This window comes from Chiloscyllium punctatum, chromosome 19, assembly GCF_047496795.1.
Source record: "Chiloscyllium punctatum isolate Juve2018m chromosome 19, sChiPun1.3, whole genome shotgun sequence".
NCBI classification, from domain to species: Eukaryota; Metazoa; Chordata; class Chondrichthyes; order Orectolobiformes; family Hemiscylliidae; genus Chiloscyllium; species Chiloscyllium punctatum.
In genome coordinates this window covers 95,861,964-95,882,958 of record NC_092757.1, presented here as the reverse complement: position 1 = coordinate 95,882,958, position 20,995 = coordinate 95,861,964, and the positions used below count along the sequence as shown (strand labels likewise).

The 20,995-nt window shown below is 41.8% G+C and overlaps 1 protein-coding gene across 1 annotated transcript in view; it reads right to left on the bottom strand.

Moving 5' to 3' along the window:
* Positions 1-20,995, bottom strand: part of smg6 (SMG6 nonsense mediated mRNA decay factor) — a 473,468-nt gene that overhangs the window by 238,561 nt on the left and 213,912 nt on the right. The window contains 1 exon segment of the mRNA XM_072589202.1: positions 10,101-10,257. Within this exon segment, the coding sequence (XP_072445303.1) occupies positions 10,101-10,257 (157 nt within the window).

The window sequence follows — 20,995 nt, the reverse complement described above, 5'->3', positions numbered from 1 at the left end:
CACCTGAACAACATTTTCCATAAATCATTAAAATTTACTTCAAAATACAGTAACTCATTATTTACGCCATGTAACAGAAGGTCCTGCAACAATATTACATCAATGGCTGATTAAGTTGCTTTTGGGTGTATCAGTTAAGGTATAACAGCACACACTGCATCTCAAACACTGAGCACTCAGGTCAGCACTACATTTCATCCAGGGACAAGGTCTTTAAAACAGCGCTGAACTGTCAGTCTCAATGTGAACTCAAATCCAATCCGCTGCCTACAATCTGGTTTGAGTCAGTAGCATGGGGAACAGTTTCAATATAAAAACATAAGTCATTATATGCTCTGAATAGACCAGTATATTGAATGCCAATCTCAACAAATGACACAGGGAAGTACAATATTACTGTAATCCAATCATGTAGAAGTTAGCCACTATTACAAATATAAAACAAAACCCAGGATTATCAGGAGAGGAAAGGCACCATACGAACACTCAGCATCAGGATTCAAATGGGTCTTGTAGCTTGCGGCTTAGGAAACAAACTAGATCAATCAACACAAAAATAGAAATTGCTGGAAAAGCTCAGCAGGTCTGTCAGCATCTGTGGAGAGAAATCGGAGTTAATGTTTCAGGTCCAGTGACCCTTCACTCAACCCCCTGAAACACTAACTCTGATTTCTCTCCACAGATACTGACAGACCTGCTGATCTTTTCCAAGAATTTATTTTTGTCTCTGATTTACAGAATCCCCTGTTCTTCCGGTTTTTATTTAGAGCAATTAGCATGTGACAGCCCAATCCAGACCACTATCTTCGCTAAATAAATGCATTTCACATGAGAACGATATTCACAAAAGGTAAGGATGGCAGAACTTAGTAGAGAGGCTCATTAAGCAATATACTTTTAAAGAAAATTGTCCGTGGGATGAGTGGCATTGGCTGGGCCAGCACTAATTCTCCATCCCTAACTGCCCAAAGGTAGAGGTGGGGGAACTGCCTTCTTAAACTGTTGCATCCACGCCATGGAAGGGATACCAACAGCACTGTTAGAACAGGAGTTTCAGGATTGTGACATTGAAAGAATGGTGATTTATTTTAAAGTCAGGATGGTATGTAACTGGGAGGATAACCTGTAAATGGCGGGACTGCCATGTATCCACTGCCCTTATCATTCTAGAGGTAGAGGTCGAAGTTGGAAGGTGTTGACAGAGGAATCTTAGAATTATTACAGTGTGGAAACAGGCCATTTGGCCCAAAATGTCTACACCAACTCTCCGAAGAGTATCCCACCAGACCCATTCCCTTGCTACTCTACATTTCCCCTGAGTAACACATCTAGCCTGCACATCCCTGAACACATTGGGCAATTTAGCCAATCTACCTAATTTGTACATCCTTAGATTTGGGAGGATGGACGCACCTGAAGAAAACTCAGGCAAATACAGGGAGAACATGCAAACTTGACACAGACAGTCACCCAAGGGTGGCATCAAACCCAGGTCTTTGGTGTTGTGAGGCAGCAGTGCTAACCACTGAGCAAGCATGCTGCCCTTTTGGTGAGTTTCTGCAATGATACACATTGCTGTTACTGCGCAGCAGTGGTGATGGCAGTGAATGTTGGAGGTGCTGAATGTGGTGGCAACCAAGAAGGCCACTTTGTCCTGAATGGGCCAAGCTTAGTCTGTGATTGGAGTCGCTCTGGGCAGCCAGGAAACGAGTTACGTACCACAGAATTCCCAGCATCTGATCCGCTCTTCTAGCCACAGTATATATGTGGCTGTTCCAGTTCAGTTTTTGGTCAATGGAAACCAAGATGTTGATAGTGAGGGATTCAGCAATGGCAACACCACAAAGTCAAAATGTGATGATTAGATTTTCTCCTGGTTGAAGATGATCATTGCCTGGCACTTACATAGCATGCATGTCACTTGCCATTTTTCAGCCAAACCTGATTGTGTTAAAGGTCCTACTGCATATGAACATGGACTGCTTCAGTATCTGAAGAGTTTGAATGGTGCTAACACTGTCTGATCATCAAGCATCTCAATTTTTAACCTTATGAAAGAGGGAAGGTCAACAATGATGCAGGCAAAGTTGCTTGGGCCTAAGCCTGGTGATGTCCTAGGAATATGATTGACCTCCAACAACCACCTTCCTCTGTGCTGGGTACACTCAACCCAGGAGAAAGTTTGCCTACTGGTTCCCATTGAGTCCAGTTTCATTCGAGCTCTTAGGTGCCACATTGTGTCAATGCTTCATCAATGTCAAGGTCAAGAACTCTCATCCTACCTCTGGAATTCAGCATTGTTTTATCAATGTTTGGACCAAGATTGTATCAAGGTCAGGACCTAAATGGCCATGGTGGAAACTAAACCAAGCATTGGTGTTCAGGTCATTACTAAGTAAGTGCTGCTGAAAAGCACTGTCGACTGCCATGGTTATTTTCCAAAATTCACTGGACTCTGGGGCAGTTTCAGCAGATTAGAAAACAGCCACTGTTCAAAAACATAGGGAAGCAAAAGATGGGGAATTATAGGCTGGTTATCTTAACTTCTGAAGTGGGAAAAATATCTGAATCTATCGTTAAGAGATAACAAGATAGTTAGATAGAAATTGTCCCATTGGGTAGACACAGCATGGGTTCATCAAAGGCCAGTCACGTTTAAGTAATTTACTGGAATTCCATGAAGACATTACGAGCATGGTGGACTACAGAGACCCACTTGACTTCTGAGGAAGGATCGCTGGATCTGAAATGTTAACTCTTCAGAGATGCTGCCAGACCTGCTGAGCTTTTCCAGCAACTTCTGTTTTTGTTTATACATTTTGTGATGGCGTGGAATAGTAGGGCAGAACTTTCAGTCTACTTTTTCTGATTAAGTTGCAACACCAGTTATCGGATAATCACACTGTCTATCTACAAACCCAATACTTCAAACAGAGTTAGCTGAAGCAAATCCAGTTTTGCCCAGTTGAGTTCTACCCACTATTCCCAAACAATTGGGAAAGCTGACACACAGTTTACCCTCATCACAATATAACGAGCCTAAATGGTGTGCAGGAGCAATCCAAGTGGATTTACTTCAGCAGCAATTGTTGTTAAATTGCTAATCCAAACCTAAGTTAGGTGTATTACTCTCACCATGGAGTCAAGTTGCTAGTTCATACTCCACAGCATGAGACTTAAGCCCATTACCCAAATGGACAGTCCAGGTGAGAGTGACAATCTTCGACATCAAAGTAATATTTGATTAAGTGAGGCTTCTAGTAAAACTGAAGTTAATGGGAATCATGGTGGAAAATCTCTCCACTGACTTAAATCAAAAACACAAATAAAGATAATTGAATGAAACAACCTCAATATCTCAGCCCATGACATGGCTTCTAGTGTTTCCACAGGATGTGTCCTTGGCCTAACCACTGCTTCAATGACACTCACTCCATCTTAAGGTGCGAAATAGGGACGTTTGTTCATCACTGCACAGCTTGCATTCCTAATTTATAACCACACAGAATCCTAAACTGAGTCAACTCTCCAACATCTGTGAAACTCCAACATATCCGCACGGTGGCTCAGTGGTTAGCACTGCTGCCTCACAGCGCCAGAGACCTGGGTTCGATTCCAGCCTTGGGCAACTGTCTGTGTGGAGTTTGCACATACTCCTTGTGTCTGCGTGGGTTTCGTCCGGGTACTCCGGTTTCCTCCCACACTCCAAAGATGTGCAGGTTAGGGTGGATTGCCCATGCTAAATTGCCCATAGCGTTAGGTGCATTAGTTAATGGGTTTGGGTGGGTTACTCTTCAGAGGCTGAAGGGCCTGTTTCCACACTGTAGGGAATCTAAATAAAATCTGAAAAAAAAAATCCAGGAGATCAGCGTCATTGTGGACAAGGTAGTACATTTAATTAGCATCTCATCCAAAATCTTGAACATCTCAAGTTCCCCTTGAAGCCACTCACCTGGAACTATACTGCCATTCCTTCAAGGTCACAGGGTCGGAACCCTAGGATTCCTTTCATAACAGGGCTGTCGGCATATTTGCATATGAAGCACAATTGTTGAAGAACATAACCCTCAATCAGTTTATAGAACATAGAACATAGAACAAAGAACAATACAGCACAGAACAGGCCCTTCGGCCCACAATGTTGTGCCGAACTTCTATCCTAGAGTAAGCACCCATCCATGTACCTATCCAAATGCCGCTTAAAGGGGCCAATGATTCTGACTCTACCACTCCCACGGGCAGCACATTCCATGCCCCCACCACTCTCTGGGTAAAGAACCCACCCCTGACATCTCCCCTATACCTTCCACCCTTCACCTTAAATTTATGTCCCCTTGTAACACTCTGTTGTACCCGGGGAAAAAGTCTCTGACTGTCTACTCTGTCTATTCCCCTGATCATCTTATAAACCTCTATCAAGTCACCCCTCATCCTTCGCCGTTCCAACGAGAAAAGGCCTAGTACTCTCAACCTATCCTCGTACGACCTATTCTCCATTCCAGGCAACATCCTGGTAAATCTTCTCTGCACCCTCTCCAAAGCTTCCACATCTTTCCTAAAGTGAGGCGACCAGAACTGCACACAGTACTCCAAATGTGGCCTAACCAAAGTCCTGTACAGCTGCAACATCACTTCACGACTCTTGAATTCAATCCCTCTGCTAATGAACGATAATACACCATAGGCCTTCTTACAAACTCTACCCACCTGAGTGGCAACTTTCAAAGATCTATGTACATAGACCCCAAGATCCCTCTGTTCCTCCACCTGACTAAGAACCCTACCATTAACCCTGTATTCCGCATTCTTATTTGTTCTTCAAAAATGGACAACCTCACACTTGACAGGGTTGAACTCCATCTGCCACTCCTCAGCCCAGCTCTGCATCATATCTAAGTCCCTTTGCAAATGACAAATGCCCTCCTCACTGTCCACAACTCCACCTATCTTCGTATCATCTGCAAATTTACTGACCCACCCTTCGACTCCCTCATCCAAGTCATTAATAAAAATTACAAACAGTAGAGGACCCAGAATTGATCCCTGCGGAACTCCACTTGTAACTGGGCTCCAGGCTGAATATTTACCATCTACCACCACTCTCTGACTTCGACCGGTTTGCCAGTTTTCTATCCAATTGGCCAAATTTCCCTCTATCCCATGCCTCCTGACTTTCCGCATAAGCCTACCATGGGGAACCTTATCAAATTCCTTACTAAAATCCATGTACACTACATCCACTGCTCTACCCTCATCCACACGCTTGGTCAAAGCATGTCAAGTGTAATTAGGGATGGGCCATAAATGTTGATTTTGCAAGTGACACTTGCATTCCATAAATTAATAAAACTCCCAGAGGGTATCTCAAACAAAAAAGCAGAAAGTGCTGAAGAAACTCAGCAAGTCTGGTAGCATTTATGGAGAGAAAACACAGTTAATGCTTCAAGTCCAGTGACGCTTCCTCTGAACAGCTCCGGAGGCATCGTTGCACTGTCAGAGTTGCCATTTCATTTTAACTTGGGCTGTAAGCAGTCTACCTGCTCTGCTGTAAAAAGATCACCCTCTACTTATTGACCTACATCAAATAGCAGTGGCACGTACCTGATGTCCTGGACAAACTTTAATCCCTAGTCAAAACACAAAGCAACTATTTGGTATTTCACCTTATTGCTGTATGTGGGACCTTGCTGTGTGCAAATTGATTGTTCTGCTTCCTTATGTTACAACACTGAGCAGACTTCAAAACTAGCATCAGCTGTTTTAGAATGCCCTAAGGCCAGCAAAGGTTTTATATAAATACAAGTTCGTTCTTCTTAAACTATCACTCCCTTAATCTCTGTTAATAACCTTTTCTGTCATACAGCCCACGTTATGAGGAACCTAAAGCCAGTATCGTAGGGACAACACATCCCTAACTACATTGAATTTACTTCACAGCATTCTTTTTAAAATAGAATTTTTGTGAAAGGAAAAAAATTCCAAAAAACTGCAGTTTCTGAAAGGAGTTATTTTTATTATTCTAAACTATGATGTAATGGGAACCAGAAATGCATTTGGCTGCCAGCTGCTTTAAGAAAAGTGTTTACAGGGTTAAAAGCACAAACACAGAACTTTACATGACCCCAAAGTAAAAAGAAAAAAAAAGAGGGAAAAAAAGAAATGATGTATTGCACTGGTCTTCGATAGTTTATCCAAAGCTGGCTGGGCAGACAACAGACGGATGTGATATGGCTCTAGTCTAATATTCCAGCCTCTCAACTTGCTTGCCCATGAGACGCTCCAGGCTTTGCTCGCCTCCTCCCTGTGCCCCTCTGTTGACTCTAGATCCTTACGAGCCAAAGCCATTACACGAGTTAAGTCACATACAATCCATAGGCGGCTGCCAAGAAACACCATTCTATAGCTGCAAGGCAAAGGGAAAATAAGGAAAAGGGGGGGGGAGGGGGGGACTTGACACTGACATACAGCAGTCATGTGACACTGCTGTAGCCACACAGCTCTCGGTGTGACCCAGATCCTGTAATAGTCCAGCAATCTCAAGAGTACCACAATGATTCCCATTATGTAACCTCAGTCATGGGCAGGCTGCCAACTACAAAACAAAGAAGACTTTCTAGCTTGGCCCGTTTTCTATTTTCCTATCCCAGCTTCAGGCCAAAACAGTGTCATACAGCTGTGCAGGAGTGAACGAAGGGCTGAGACTCACAGCCGCTGCAGCTTCAAACTCAGCCCAGTCATTAGGGCAAACTTCAAAACTTGCATCATGGACAGCAGTGTGCTCAACGGCTTTATCAACACTTAGTTTACCAGAACTACACCAATGATCATTTCTTGAAAGAAAAGCAGGCGAGTTTATTAATAAGTTTAAGAGAATTTAGGTGCACACATGGTCTGTGTCTGCACATATGCCCACGTGGCTGTGTGCAACCAAGATCAATAAAAGCTGAATAATCTCACCTCCAAAGATAAAATCTGGCAGAGTGTAAAGATTAACAGGAACAAGAAGGCAGGTTTGAATTTCAGTGAATGGTTACATTTGAAATAATCTCCTGAATGATTTATCACCTGCTCCCTCCCAGTGGTTTCCTGCAGTGCAGGTGCAATAGCTATGCAGAGAAATAAAACCCAGTATGAGACCAATGGATTAATGACAGTGGATAGCCTATTAAGACATCAGCTGGTCAACTACGGGTCCAGTGAGTTCATAAACACCTTCACAAATAGGAACAATAGAAATCTGGGCAACACTTCGGCAAAGTCTGTGGGGAATATTTCTTGAAATCTCACATCGATTTGTGTGCCATTTATCTGCATTTCTTGGCTGTACATCAGTGCTATCTCAATGGAGCGAGTGCAACAGATAAAACCTGCATGGAGTTCCAAGAAAATTTTAAATTTAGTGAATGTTCCATACAAACATGTGCACTGCCAACAAACAAAGATATCTTTCTAAATTTACTGATCATTCATTTTGCCTTCTGTCTATTTGCAAATTTAATTCAAATATATTTAATCACATGGATAGCAAAGATATAACCAAGGAAACAGGTTTAGAGGAGTTAAGACAATATAAGGGAATTAAATTATCAAAAGACAATGTCAACAGCATCTCACAAATACACTGAAAAACAAAACCAAGTGCTTTCCTTACAAAAGAGGGAGAAATTGCAACACTGAATTGATCAAAGGTGGCAGGCTTTAAGGAAATGTTTGAAGGTGAGCAGTGGTATTTGGAATATGGAAGCAAGATTGCAAAGCTTTGAACGTGAGCTGGAACTTCGAGAGGGAGACGATTATTGAGAGGCTGCTAGTGGTGGCCATTTTCAAGTCAACAACTCATTTAGCCTACAAGTGCTCAATCCATCAGACAAAGAAACATATGGAAAAACTCTGGGTAACATTGACTTTCTTTTAACATATTGACTTATGGGTTGTGGACACCGCTGACTGGGCAAGCATTCACTGCCCATCCCTAGTTGCCCCTTGAGGTGGTGTTGAGCTGCCTTCTTGAACCGCAGCAGTCCGTGTGCTGCAGGGTGACCCATAATGCCAGTGAGTTTAGAGGAAGTGAGTTTATCCAGTAATCAGCTCAGCTCACCAGGGTAATAAATTGTACTGATAGGTAAAGCAGTAGTGGAGGAAGATATAATTGAACAGCAGACACATCTCTGTGGACTATAGATGCATGGGGGAGGAATTAATGAGTGCTTTTCTCTTGATCAATAAACACTGAGGAGTGAATTGCTGGATCTGCACTTGTGAATGGTTCATAAGGGCTCAGCTGCGATGCTTTCTACAGTTGAACAGCCATGGTAATACTCATGCTCTACTTCATACATGAACATGGCCTGATGGGACAGGGAACTGAGGAAACATTCACCGGCCCCATGAGAAGAAACAGGAGGTAAAGTTGCTAAATATGACTGTGCAGTTGCCGATTATAATAATTTGCCTAATGGCCAGTGTGGAATGGATTCTCAGTATTCAGAAAATGCCCCACCCCTACCTGTTTATTCATTCCCTATCTCTCCATTCACACAAGAATGATTATGTCAAAAAGGAACAGCTTTCCACAATAATACCCAATAAGTGATAAAAGCAATGCCAGAATTGACACACTAACTACAATAAGGCCTTGTATTTACATTACATCCTTGACATAGCCAAATACCACAAACTGCTTCACAGGAACATCAATCCAAATATAACACCAAGCCACATAAGATGGCCATTAAAACAACTGGCCAAATGATTGGTCAAAGATTTTAAGAGATAACATTTTAAGGAGCATGCCAAAAGGGAAGAGAGAGGGATGTGAAGAGAGTGAGAGGGGGAATTCCTGGGCTTGAAGCCTGGGGAACTGAAGGCCTCGCCACTGATGAACAGGCAATTAAAATCAAGGAAACCTAAAGAGGGCAGTACCTTGGAGGAACACAGATATCTTGGAGGGTTGTGGACTGTTTAGATTTCAGACGTGGTAAGGGTGAGGCCTTAAAGGTATTGTTGGTATTAAAGGTATAAAGCATTGTTGGACCAGGAGCTAATGTAGTTCAGTGAGCACAGGGGTGATGGGGGATCGGACTGGGTGTGAAAGGTTCAGTGAGCACAGGGGTGATGGGGATAGGACTGGGTATGAAAGGTTCAGTGAGCACAGGGGTGATGGGGATAGGACTGGGTGTGAAAGGTTCAGTGAGCACAGGGGCGATGGGGGATAGGACTGGGTGTGAGAGGTTCAGTGAGCACAGGGGCGATGGGGATAGGACTGGGTGTGAAAGGTTCAGTGAGCACAGGGGCGATGGGGGATAGGACTGGGTGTGAGAGGTTCAGTGAGCACAGGGGTGATGGGGGATCGGACTGGGTGTGAAAGATTCAGTGAGCACAGGGGTGATGGGGGATAGGACTGGGTGTGAAAGGTTCAGTGAGCACAGGGGTGATGGGGGATAGGACTGGGTGTGAGAGGTTCAGTGAGCACAGGGGTGATGGGGGATAGGACTGGGTGTGAGAGGTTCAGTGAGCACAGGGGTGATGGGGATAGGACTGGGTGTGAGAGGTTCAGTGAGCACAGGGGTGATGGGGGATAGGACTGGGTGTGAAAGGTTCAGCAGAATTTTGAATAACTTCACATTTCTAGAGGGTGGAAGAATGGCGACTGGTTTAGTCAAATAGAGATTATAACAAAGAAAGAACCAAGGGATACAGCAGCAGAGTAAAAGAAGTGGGATTTGTGGAGGTGGAAATAGGTGGATGTAATGATAGAACATTTAAGTATCACAGTCTTTTTAGCTTTCAGCCATTCTGTGAAAAGGGGTAGATTTTTGAGTACCAACTGACCAGAATTACAGCCGGTTACATTCAGACTTACACGGGTCAGTACCTACAAAGTGAAAAATAAGGAGTTACAGAAGTGTCAAAATGTTGCAGAAAATAGAGGACCTCAAATTTAATTCAAAATTGATTTGCTTATCAAATAAAATAATCACTTCACAATCTCTACCCTGAAGCTAAGTGCCAAGCCAAAAACAGTAGAGAGGAAAAGAATTAAGGAAGAGAAACAGAAAGAACTTTTTGTTGTAGTTTAAGCAGAGTTTTAAATAACATACTCTTTTGGCAGGACGAGGGACTTGGGTGGCGGGTTCCACTCATCTGGGTGGCCTAACATCCAATCAGACCACACCTTCACACTGGGAAGCAGCTCTTTCAGGTCAAAGCTGAAAGCGGACACTTTGATATCATCATCTTCCTCCTCAGTTGAGCGGGCTGTAACACAAACAGTACATATAAGATTTGCTGGAAGCAGCAGCCATTTTTAGTCAGTCTTTACCATATTGCACAATACTATTTGATATAAGCTGTCTCTAGAGAAACTTTGAAACTTTGCCTCGCATCAGACTATCTAGTCCTACAATGACTTTAGACAAATAGGACAGTATTAGAAGCGGTGAACAAAACACCATATCACTCCCTATCCCACCAATAAAAACGATTGGTTTGCAATTATGTTTGCCCCAGAAATGAGGGATGAATCAAGGTGTCAGGAGGGATGAGTGGACTAAACAATACTTTTTTGCATCACGAGACAAGCAGCATTTGATGGGTACAATCTGTATCCTAAGTTCACCAGGAAGGATAAAGTGGACCAAGGGACTATAATATGTTGGAGGTTAGAGGAAGTCAGGTGGGCCAACGTTGGACCACTTCAGAGTACTCTGATCACATCTCTCTTGTGGTGCCCCTCTTTGCTTTGTTAATTGGGTCAGTGTTGCTGTCATGTGTCCACTAGCGGCACATGTTGTAAGTACCTCATACACATAAGGTGCACGCATTTTCTACATGAAAGGAAAACCCATTCGACTTTTTACTCAATTGACATCTTCTAAGGGTAAAGCACCGTCCGACTGACTGAGTTTTATATACAAGCCTAGCCATGGATAGCTAACAAGCTACTTAACCCCAGTATTTCCAACAAGTTCCCTATATCCTGACACAATGTTTATACATCAATGTTAGCAGCAGCAATTGAAAGACGGTGACGAGGTGATGTTGTTAAGGTCAATGGTATTCACTCCATGGTTATTCCAGCAACCATTAGAAACCCATCACAGACTGTCGACCAGAGGCAGTAGCCAGAGCTGGGGCAGGTGTTGCTTGGTGCCAGCTGCCCATAGCACCTTATTCAACTTATCATTCTTCATCAGGCAGAGAACCTGAGCAAATTATCAAGGACGCAAAATGCAAATCCAATCCTGTATTTCAAGTCACTATTTTTTCTGCTGACTCCAGAGATACAGAGGTAAATTGAAACACCTCAGCTCAGATAAGCTAGAGACCAGCTTTGGGATCTCCAACTGTACAGGGCTCAGCATTAAAACATTTAAAACCTATGAATCACAGCGAGATCTACTACTTGTGATGAACCAAAATGATAGCACTCAGCACTGTTAGGACTCTGGTGTTTGAACATTGCCTAGTTACTCTCGTAACTCTCAGCTATGTACTGCAACCAGATTGAATTCTAATCGATGCATGCGGAATGGAAGCAGCAATGTGACAGATGCTGTTACTTCACCACTGGAATAATAGTTGAGAGAAAGAAATACTTGAACTTGTACAGTTCCATATGTCAAGATTGGAAAATCTCAAAGCCAATTTGATTTTGGAGCTCACTGATATATACAGATGAACAGTACCGAGAGATTATGCTTCTGGACAAGTTATTGGGAGATGTGTACTAGTAATCCAGAGAACAGAAACCTAAACCCCGCCATGCAGCTTGAGCATTTAAATTCAGTTTGAAAAAATATCTAGAAAAATCTTGAAGTGGATTTCAGTACAAATTACACTCAGGCTGTCAGATTGTTGGGAAAATCCAGTGGTTCATGAACATCCAACATAGGTGACTCTCAGCTAGGGGAGGCAATGACCAAGTGGACATATTATCGCTGTAATGTCATTCGAGGGACCCAGATAATGTTCTGAGGGCCTGAGCCTGAATCCTGGCACGGCAGATGGTATAATTTGAATTCAATAAAAATCTGGAATTAACAGTCTAATAATGACCATGAATTCATTGTCGAGTGTCGGAAAACCAATCTGGTTCACAAACCTTTAGGGAAAGGAACTGTCATCCTTACTCATTCTGGCTACATGCAACTCCGAATCCACAGCAATGTGTTTGACTCTCAATTGGGTAATTAGGGAAGGGCCAGCCAGCAATGCCCTCATTCGTGAATGAGCTTTTCTAAACAAAAACTGCCCTTTGAAGTGGATGAACATGCCTTCAGACAGCTCAAAGGTGTACACAACCCATTGCCAACTTCACGGAACAACTAGGATGGGTAATAGAACAGATCCTTTACATCAAAGAATTTCTTTTTTAAAGCCACAGTCCATCTATTCCACAACAGTGAGATGAACGAATGTCCAAACTGTTGTTTGAGATGCTGACTGAAGGCTATGCATTGGCACCCAGTGAATTCGATGTTTATCAACTCGCCTAGCAAAGGTGAAATCTGAAATAACCACCTCAGCAAGAGGATGTCAGCCTAGCAACTCATCAAAGGTTTACAGCTGCAATGAAGCAGCCCTCCCTCAGTAGTACACTGAAGTGTCAGACTAGATTATGCACTGAGGTCCAATCATGGGACATGAATCATCTGTCTCAGAGGTAAAGGCCCCTCCAATTGAGCCAAACTCTACTTGGTGTAATGAAATTTGACTCATCCAAAGTTTGTCATTTTAAACATGGGAGGCTCAGGCATTCTGAACTCATGCAACTATTAAATAATCTTCAAACAAGAAACAGATTGCACTAGGGTGGAGAAAGATCAAAACCTACAATAAAAACAATTAAAAACAATACAATCAACTTGTTTTAACACAAAAAAAATATTTTTCTTTTTCTGCATTCTTTCATGAGATTAAAGATTAGAAACTTCTATTTGTAGATGTAATACTGGGAACATCAACACTTTTAATAGTTATCCATATGATGCAGAACACCTTTGAAACAATCTCTACACAGGGCAATGCTATCAATGAGAGCTCAGTCATTTGGATGTGATATAAGGGGAGAGATAAGAACAACTTCAGAATGAGCAGAGGTACAACTTAAAAAGTTCACAGGAAAAGGATATTTAGGGTAATTAAATTGTGTTTAACCAATTTATTGAAATTCTTTTAAAAGAATGTGGATAATGTGAGCCTACTGACTTCCTATATTCGATTTCCAGAAATCATTTGAGAAGATTCTGCAGAAAATATTAGCACTCAAATTAGGAGCTCATGGTGTAGGGAACAACATACTAGCATGATGAAAGATTGGCTGGCTGGTAGAAAACAGACATACGCAAAATATGTCTTCATTCAGACTGGCGGAATGTGACGAGTGGGGACCTATGCAGAACCTTCAATGTTTTAAATTTTACATGACTGAGATAAGGGAATCAAAAGCACAGTGGTTAAATCTGCACGTGACATAAGGTTAGGTAAGCTGTTAATATGAAATAACAAGGATGCAGACTGATAAAAGGTTGATAAAGTGAGTAGGCAAAGTTTGACACGCGTATAATGTGGGAAAATGTGTAGTTGCTCACTTTGACAGGAATTAAAAAGGCTATTAATTAAAAGGAGAATGACTGCAGAATACCAATGTTCAGAGAATTCTAGATGTTCTAGTGCATGAGTCAAATGAATCAAAATAGGTGAGACCATCTCTAATATTGTGAGCAGTTTTGGTGTCCTTATCCCAGGAAGGATGTAAATGCACTGCTGGCAGCTCAAGGAGGTTTACTAGATTGATACCTGCAGTGATTGATTTATCTTATGTGGAAAAGTTGGATCTGACCAGCATCCTTTACACGAGAGTTTAGAAGGGTGAGAGAAATTTGTTTGAACTTATAAGATCCTGAAGGACCTGGATAAAGTTGATAGGAGAAGGATGATACCTTTATGGACGAGTCCAGATTTAAGAAAATTTCAAAATTAGAGATTACCCTTTTAAGACAAGGAGAGGAGTTCTTTTTTCCTCTCAGAGTTGTGCCACTTTGGAACACTCTCCCTCAGAAATGGAGCCAAAGGATATTTTGATGGTGGGGCTATAAAGGTTCTTGTTAAATAAGGGAGTCAAAGGTTTTGGGGATAGATGGGAATATGAAATTCAGAACACAAACAGATTAACTATGATCTTATTAAATGGAGCAGCAAATTTGAAAGGCTAAAGGGCCTAACTTTGATCCTAACCAATGTATATGCAGCCCCAGGACTGGGATGTGTGCATGCATGTGGAGAACTGGTTCGGAAGAAGGGTCACTGGACCCAAAATGTTAATTCTGCTTTCTCTCCACAGACGGTGCCAGACCTGCTGAGTTTCTCCAATAATTTCTGTTTTTGGTTAGACTAATATAGCCTGGAAAACAGACCCTTTGGCCCAAATCATCCATGCCGACCAGGTTTCCCAAACTGAAATACTTGCCTGCATTTGGCCCATATTGCTTTAAACCTTTCCTATCCAAGTACCTGCCCAAATGTCTCTTAAATGTTGTGTCTCTACCACTTCCTCCGGCAGCTCGTTCCAAAACGTACCACCCTCACGTTGCCCCTGAGGTCCCCTCTCACTCTAAACCTGTGCCCTCCAGTTTTAGACTCCCCTTCCCTGGGGAAAGATGCTGGCTATTCACCCTATCTTTACTACTCATGATTTTACAAACCTCGATAAGGTCATTCCTCAGCCTCCTACAGTCCAGGGAAAAAAAGTCCCAGTCTATCCAGCCTCTCCTCACAACTCCAACCCTCCAGTCTTGGTAAAACCCTTGCAAATCTATTTTGCACCCTTTTCAGTTTACTCAAGTCCTTCCTATTGCAGGCCGACCAGAATTGCATGCAGTACTCAAAGGAGCCTTACCAATGCCAGCTGTAACATGACATCCCAACTCCTGTACTCAGTACTCTGATTGATGAAGGCATGTGTGCCAAACACATTCATCACCACTATCTACCTGTGATGCCACTTTCAAGGGACTATATACCTGGACCCCTGGGTCTCTCTGTTCCACAACACTCCCCAGGGTCCTACTATTAACCATGTAAGGCATGCCTTGGTTTCTCTTAGCAAAATGCAACATCTCACATTTATCCATCTGAAACTTCATCTGCCATTCCTCAGCCCATTGGCCCAGTTGATTAAGATTCTGTTGTAATCTTAGATAACCTTCTTCACTGTTCACTATACCAACTATGTCAGTGTCATCTGCAAACTTACTAATCATGCCTCCTATATTCTAATCCAAGTGGTTTATACAAATGACGAACAATAGTGGACACAGCATCAATCCTTGTGGCACACCGCTGGTCACAGGCCTCGAGTCCAAACAACAACCCTCTACCACCACCCTGTGTCTTCCTACTTTCAAGCCAATTTCATATCAATTGGGTAATTCTCGCTAGATCCCATGCAATCTAACTTTACTAACCAATCTACCATGCTGAACCTTGTTGATGGCTTGTTAAAGCCCACAAAGACGACATCGGCCTTCACTAATCTTGGTCACCACTTCAAAAAAAAACCCAATCAAGTTTGAGAGACATGGACAAGGCCATGCTAACTATCTCTAATCAGCCCCTGCTTTTCCAAAGGCACATAAATCCTGGCTCTCAGAATCTCCCCCAATAACTTACCCACCACTGACATCAGGTTTAACAATCTATAGTTCCCTAGCTTTTCCTTGTAGCTTTTCTTAAATAATGGCACAATTTTAGCCACCCTCCAGTCTTCTGGCACCTCACCCATGGCTGTTGATGATACAAAAGCTCCGCCAGGGGTCTCCCAATTTCTTCCCCGGCTTCCCACAATGTTCTGGGATACACTTCGACATAGAGACATACAGCATGGAAATAAACCCTTCGGTCCAACCAGTCCATGCCAACACCCAACACCACCTCTTCTGTAATGTGGATTCTTTTCAAGACATCAATATTTACATCTCCAAGTCCCCAGTTTCTATGTCTTTCTCCATGGTAAATACTGATGAGAAATAGTCATTTAGGATCTCATGCATCTCCTGTGGCTCAGCACATTTTGGTTTACATTAACCCCATGGGGATAATATCATTTACCATAGACATTCTGTAAGATGGAACAGTGGTTTCCTTTGTTCTGGTCACCAAGCATCAGTTGCTCTGAAGCTACCTGGCAATACTCAGAATTGGCTTGAAATTTATACAGTGATTCACTATCCTCTGCTACATCAACTCCCTGTTCCACCTCAGTAGAATAGGGCTAATCTAAGGGCCTTTATTACATCATTGAGCTGTGTCTTGTCAATTTGTAAAGTAAATTTGAACAATTCTCAGGTTCTGCAGTTTGTTTTCTTTGAGTTGCTGCTCCATCCTTCCTGAAAAGGTCAGGTATTAAAACCTGAAGCTGAAGTTATTAAGCAAGCTTGGGGAATTAGGAGAGAACTTGGTGACAAAGTGGACAAGTACACCTGAAAAATGATTTTAGGTGCTTTTCACATGGAGAGAGGTGCTATTGTGCTATTGCTTCATACCTATGCCAGTCTTGGTACTTTGATACATGACCTACCAACAATGTTAAGACAGTACAGCTCAGCAAATAGAAGGCTGGCTCACACGTGAACAAATCAACTGCATATTCAAATAATTCACTGCAGTTCAAAAAGAATTTTCATGAGTGAACCTCCTGTAGAGGGCTTCTAACAGAGCTGTTCAATCAGAACATTTTCATTCATACATTCTGTATAACCTTCCTTAACTTAACCTCATAAAGCTTTATCACATCAGATATGAACCGTATGTGGACAACAATATTCCAGTAAAAGCACGATCAGGAATTCCTTTTTAAGTGACGTCTCTAAACTCCGAAACCTGCAATTTGAGCAGATCAACATTTTCAGTTCCATTTTTATGCTTGAATCATTTAATTTAAAGAAAACACTGTGAAATGGGACTGTTACTGTGCAAACAAATCCTAGCATCATGAATTGCAGCTCTAAAGTATTTCAGCTCTATCTCACCAATGCTGAAAATAACAGCAAACAACGGAAGTTACCAAGGATACAGCATCACTTCCTGTGCATCACCGCATGGGCCCCTAGAGATTGATTTAGCTCCGATGCCCAATATTCGTCACACTCTTCTATGAAATCCAATTGTAATGTTTTAAACAGTTTGCTGAAATTCCTAGGTCAAGGACATGGCAAGTTTAAAAAAAAACAAAACTGCTCATGGAAGTTTAATTGAACTTTCCAGGCTCACATCAGCTTATTGTTTCCCATCACATCTCATCCATTGACTGCCACATGGCTAGGCTATTCAACCACAAGAGGCACCATAGCCAAGCTCAGTCCTGTCTTCATATTACATCTAATATTTTCCACGCAATTTATGGTTACTGATTGGGAGCAGAAATCACAGTCAATTCTCTCATTAGTCAATGGAAGCCAATATTATATGCAACTCCTCAGGAACCATAGAGCTCAGCATAGTTTTCTGGTAAGTATGAATCAGTAAAATACCATACCACACATTTACACACTAAGCCAAAAGCAAACCAGTTTTTTTTAATGGAATAAAGTTGTAAGAGGAGGGCATTCTTCAAGTTAGTAACTTACAACTTACAAGTTGTTACTCAACAGGACACAAGTACAGAAACCATTATGTTAACACCTGATTAAAAAAAAACACTAAATGAAAGATCACTCCAAGCAGCTCTGAGCAAGAGGAAACGCAGTGTTTATGGAGTAGTACAGGTACCGCAGGAGGTCATTAGCCCCATGAACCTCTCACTGTCTGAGCTGTGACCTCCTTATAGCCACCTTTGTCCCATTCCGAAATATGCAGGAATTACGAAACTCTGCCAATCTTAGATCAAGTCATGGACAACCTTTGTGTAAAATAAATAAGTTTCATTGAACCCCTGTCTTTGTTCTTTGATCTTTGTTCTGATACAATCAATTACAAATTCACTGCTCAATGGGATTAGTTTAGCCCTGACATAATTAATCAAATCCTTCATTTCTCACACATGGAGACAGATTTGACATTTGAATGAACTGGAACAAATCTAAACACATTTAGGATTCTGGCCTTTGCTGAGTTCCCCTGTTGATGTCATCATTTAGTTTCCCATCACTTTTTTTTAGTAAAACCTAAGTTACCTCGAGAATATGACTTGAAAGAAGTTCTGGGATTTATGTATTAATAAACCGAAACCTGCAATCATTCTAAAAGATGAAAGACTTAACAGCAATCTACGTTTGTTCAATATATTGTATCAGTTGAATGACGTTGTGATCTTTTGCTGTAAATTCTATGTCTTATGACCCTGCTCCACAGCTACCTGAAGGAGCAGTGCTCTGAAAGCTAGTGCTTCCAGATAAACCTGTTGGACTACAATCTGGTGTTGTAATTTTTAACTCTGTTCCTTAAAAAAAAATTTCTAATTCCATCTCTTGAACACTAACATGCAGCCTCACAAATTACTACAAATTTTCCTAAAGCTACCACCTCATATACATCAGGCCAAGGAGCACACTCCATGATTGCCCAGTTTCCCAGCTGAATCTTTTCTACAAACTGAGATACATGACCCTTCCAAATGGTACACATACTCTACAGCTGTCTCCAGGGCAAACAGCGTAGCATCATGGAAAGTCAGTTCAACCCACTGCACTATTTCTTGTATTGAAGTTTGCACTGTCAATCACAAATTCTGTAGCTACAAGAGCAGGTCAGGGACTAAGAATTGTGAGATAAGTATCTCATCTTATGACTCACCAAACCCTGCCTACCTTCTACAGAATACAAGACTGCAGAGTGATAGAAGACTCTCACTTACTGGATACTATTGCTTTAACACTCAAGAAGCTCAATACCAGGACACATTAACCATCACCTTAAACATTCACTCCAATATATCACTGCTGCAGTATATACCATCTAAAAGACACAATGCAGCAATTCACTAATATTTGATAGCATCGTCCGAACCATAACCTCTACAGCTGCGGAGGGCAGGGGCAGCAGGAACAGTAACACCTGCAAGTAGTGCACGCACAGCAACAACGGTTTTTATATAGCACATATCATTTCCCAAGGCATGTCACAGCAGTGCTACAAAGCAAAGTTCGATACAGCGTCATACAGGCAACAACACAGCCACAAAGTTGGTTTTTAAGGGAGACAGTAAAGGAGGAAATCAAATAGAAAGACAGAGAGGTTTGTAGAAAGGACTCCAGCACCTAGGGAGTTGAATGCACATTATTCTGACTTGGAACTGCAATGCTGTTCCTTCATTTTCACTGGGTCAATATCCTGGACCTCCTGCTTTAACGTGGTGAACTCACCAGCTTGAGGGCAATTAGGGATAGGTAGTAAGTGCTGGGATCATCAACAATACCAATAACCCACAAATTATTAAGAATATCTGATTTTCTACATAACAGATTTAAGCTTTGCTAACAGAGTTACAGGCTCCCGGGTGTTAACATCAAGTCTATTTTGCAAAGAGCAGTCACAAGAGCTGCATTGTAGTCTTCAGGTTTACCACAGATCAACTAAAACCACCAAGAAAGTGTTTAACACTTTGCTTCATCTAATAGCTCTGCACTGGTACTTTGTTTGATTTCCTTCTGCTGACATTTTTCTTCTACAATTTTCCAAGGAATGGATATTGTACAATAAAAGGTACTTTTTTTTGACAGAGCCAAATACAGTTCCCTAAATGCTGGAGAAGTTCAAGTGCGATTTTTTAAACCTATAAATGCCGGATTCATAATACTAGCAGCTATATCTCAGACCACTTTATATTGAATCCTAAGTGAAAAGTATTTATAAAAACAGATTCCAGTATGACCTTCCCAGAGTCCACATTATTATTTCGCATAGTGCAGTACAGTGTAATCTATAGGAAAAAAAACAAAAACAAAACAGAAAGCACGGGGTTATCGGATACATGGAGAAACACTGCCTTCACATTCCCATTGTTTTTCATCGGAGGATGACTGACCCCCGACCCTAGGCTAAGACAGAATGGAAACACAACAGTTTGTGAGAAAACAAAACACGTCAATCACCTTTCCCTGCAATTCATTAACTGTTTGAGGCCTGCAATAGTCTTCGACAGAAACAAAAACAAATTTAAAACATTAGCTCTTGATTGATGTTTCTCCAATACCATTTCAGAGAGTGCATGACAAGTCTGTGCAAAGACATGTTTAGTCATGTGCCAAAGTTATAATTTTCAGGGTTAGTAATAAACAGAGCAGGTTGCGTATCACCAAAGAGTGGCCCAGACAAAATCAGAGAGAACAAACTGAGATCACCCATTGGACTTGGGCTGACACCTGCTCAGAAGTAGGGAAAGTTAGAAAGCTTTCAGCAACACTACTTGAGGGGAGAAGAAGGAACATGCTTAGTATTTCCATCGGAAGAGAGATCCGAGATAGACCAGGTAGATTTGATGAAGTGAACAGGCCTTTCCTGCTTCATTGATCCTCTGGCCTCTTGAGTAAACTGATATGCTGCAAATGATGATTCATGATATTCTGATAATCTAGCAAAGCAATAAAATTGAGGCTGCTTGCAGGATAGAAGAATCTGTAGTTTCAAAGCATATGGCTTTTCAGGCAGATCCTAACTGTAAAAGAAAACGGAGAAAGAAAACTAAACTTTCCAGTTTCTAAGCAAACTAAAACTGGAAACCAAAACCTCTGGAGAGAATGAAACTATACTAAACAGACACAGCCTTCAGAGCACAAATGGTGAGCGGGCTGAAGACAGAGGAGAGTTCGAGAAGCTGACAACAAGCAAATTTACCGTTGCTGAATCTGTTACTGTTATAACATTGGTTGATCTACACTATCCAGGCTGTCATACAGCAGATAATAAAGACAGCCAATAGAATGTTGGCTTTTATAGCTAAAGGAAGTATTGTTGCAATTATACAAGGTATTGTTGAGACTGCACCTGGAGTATTGTG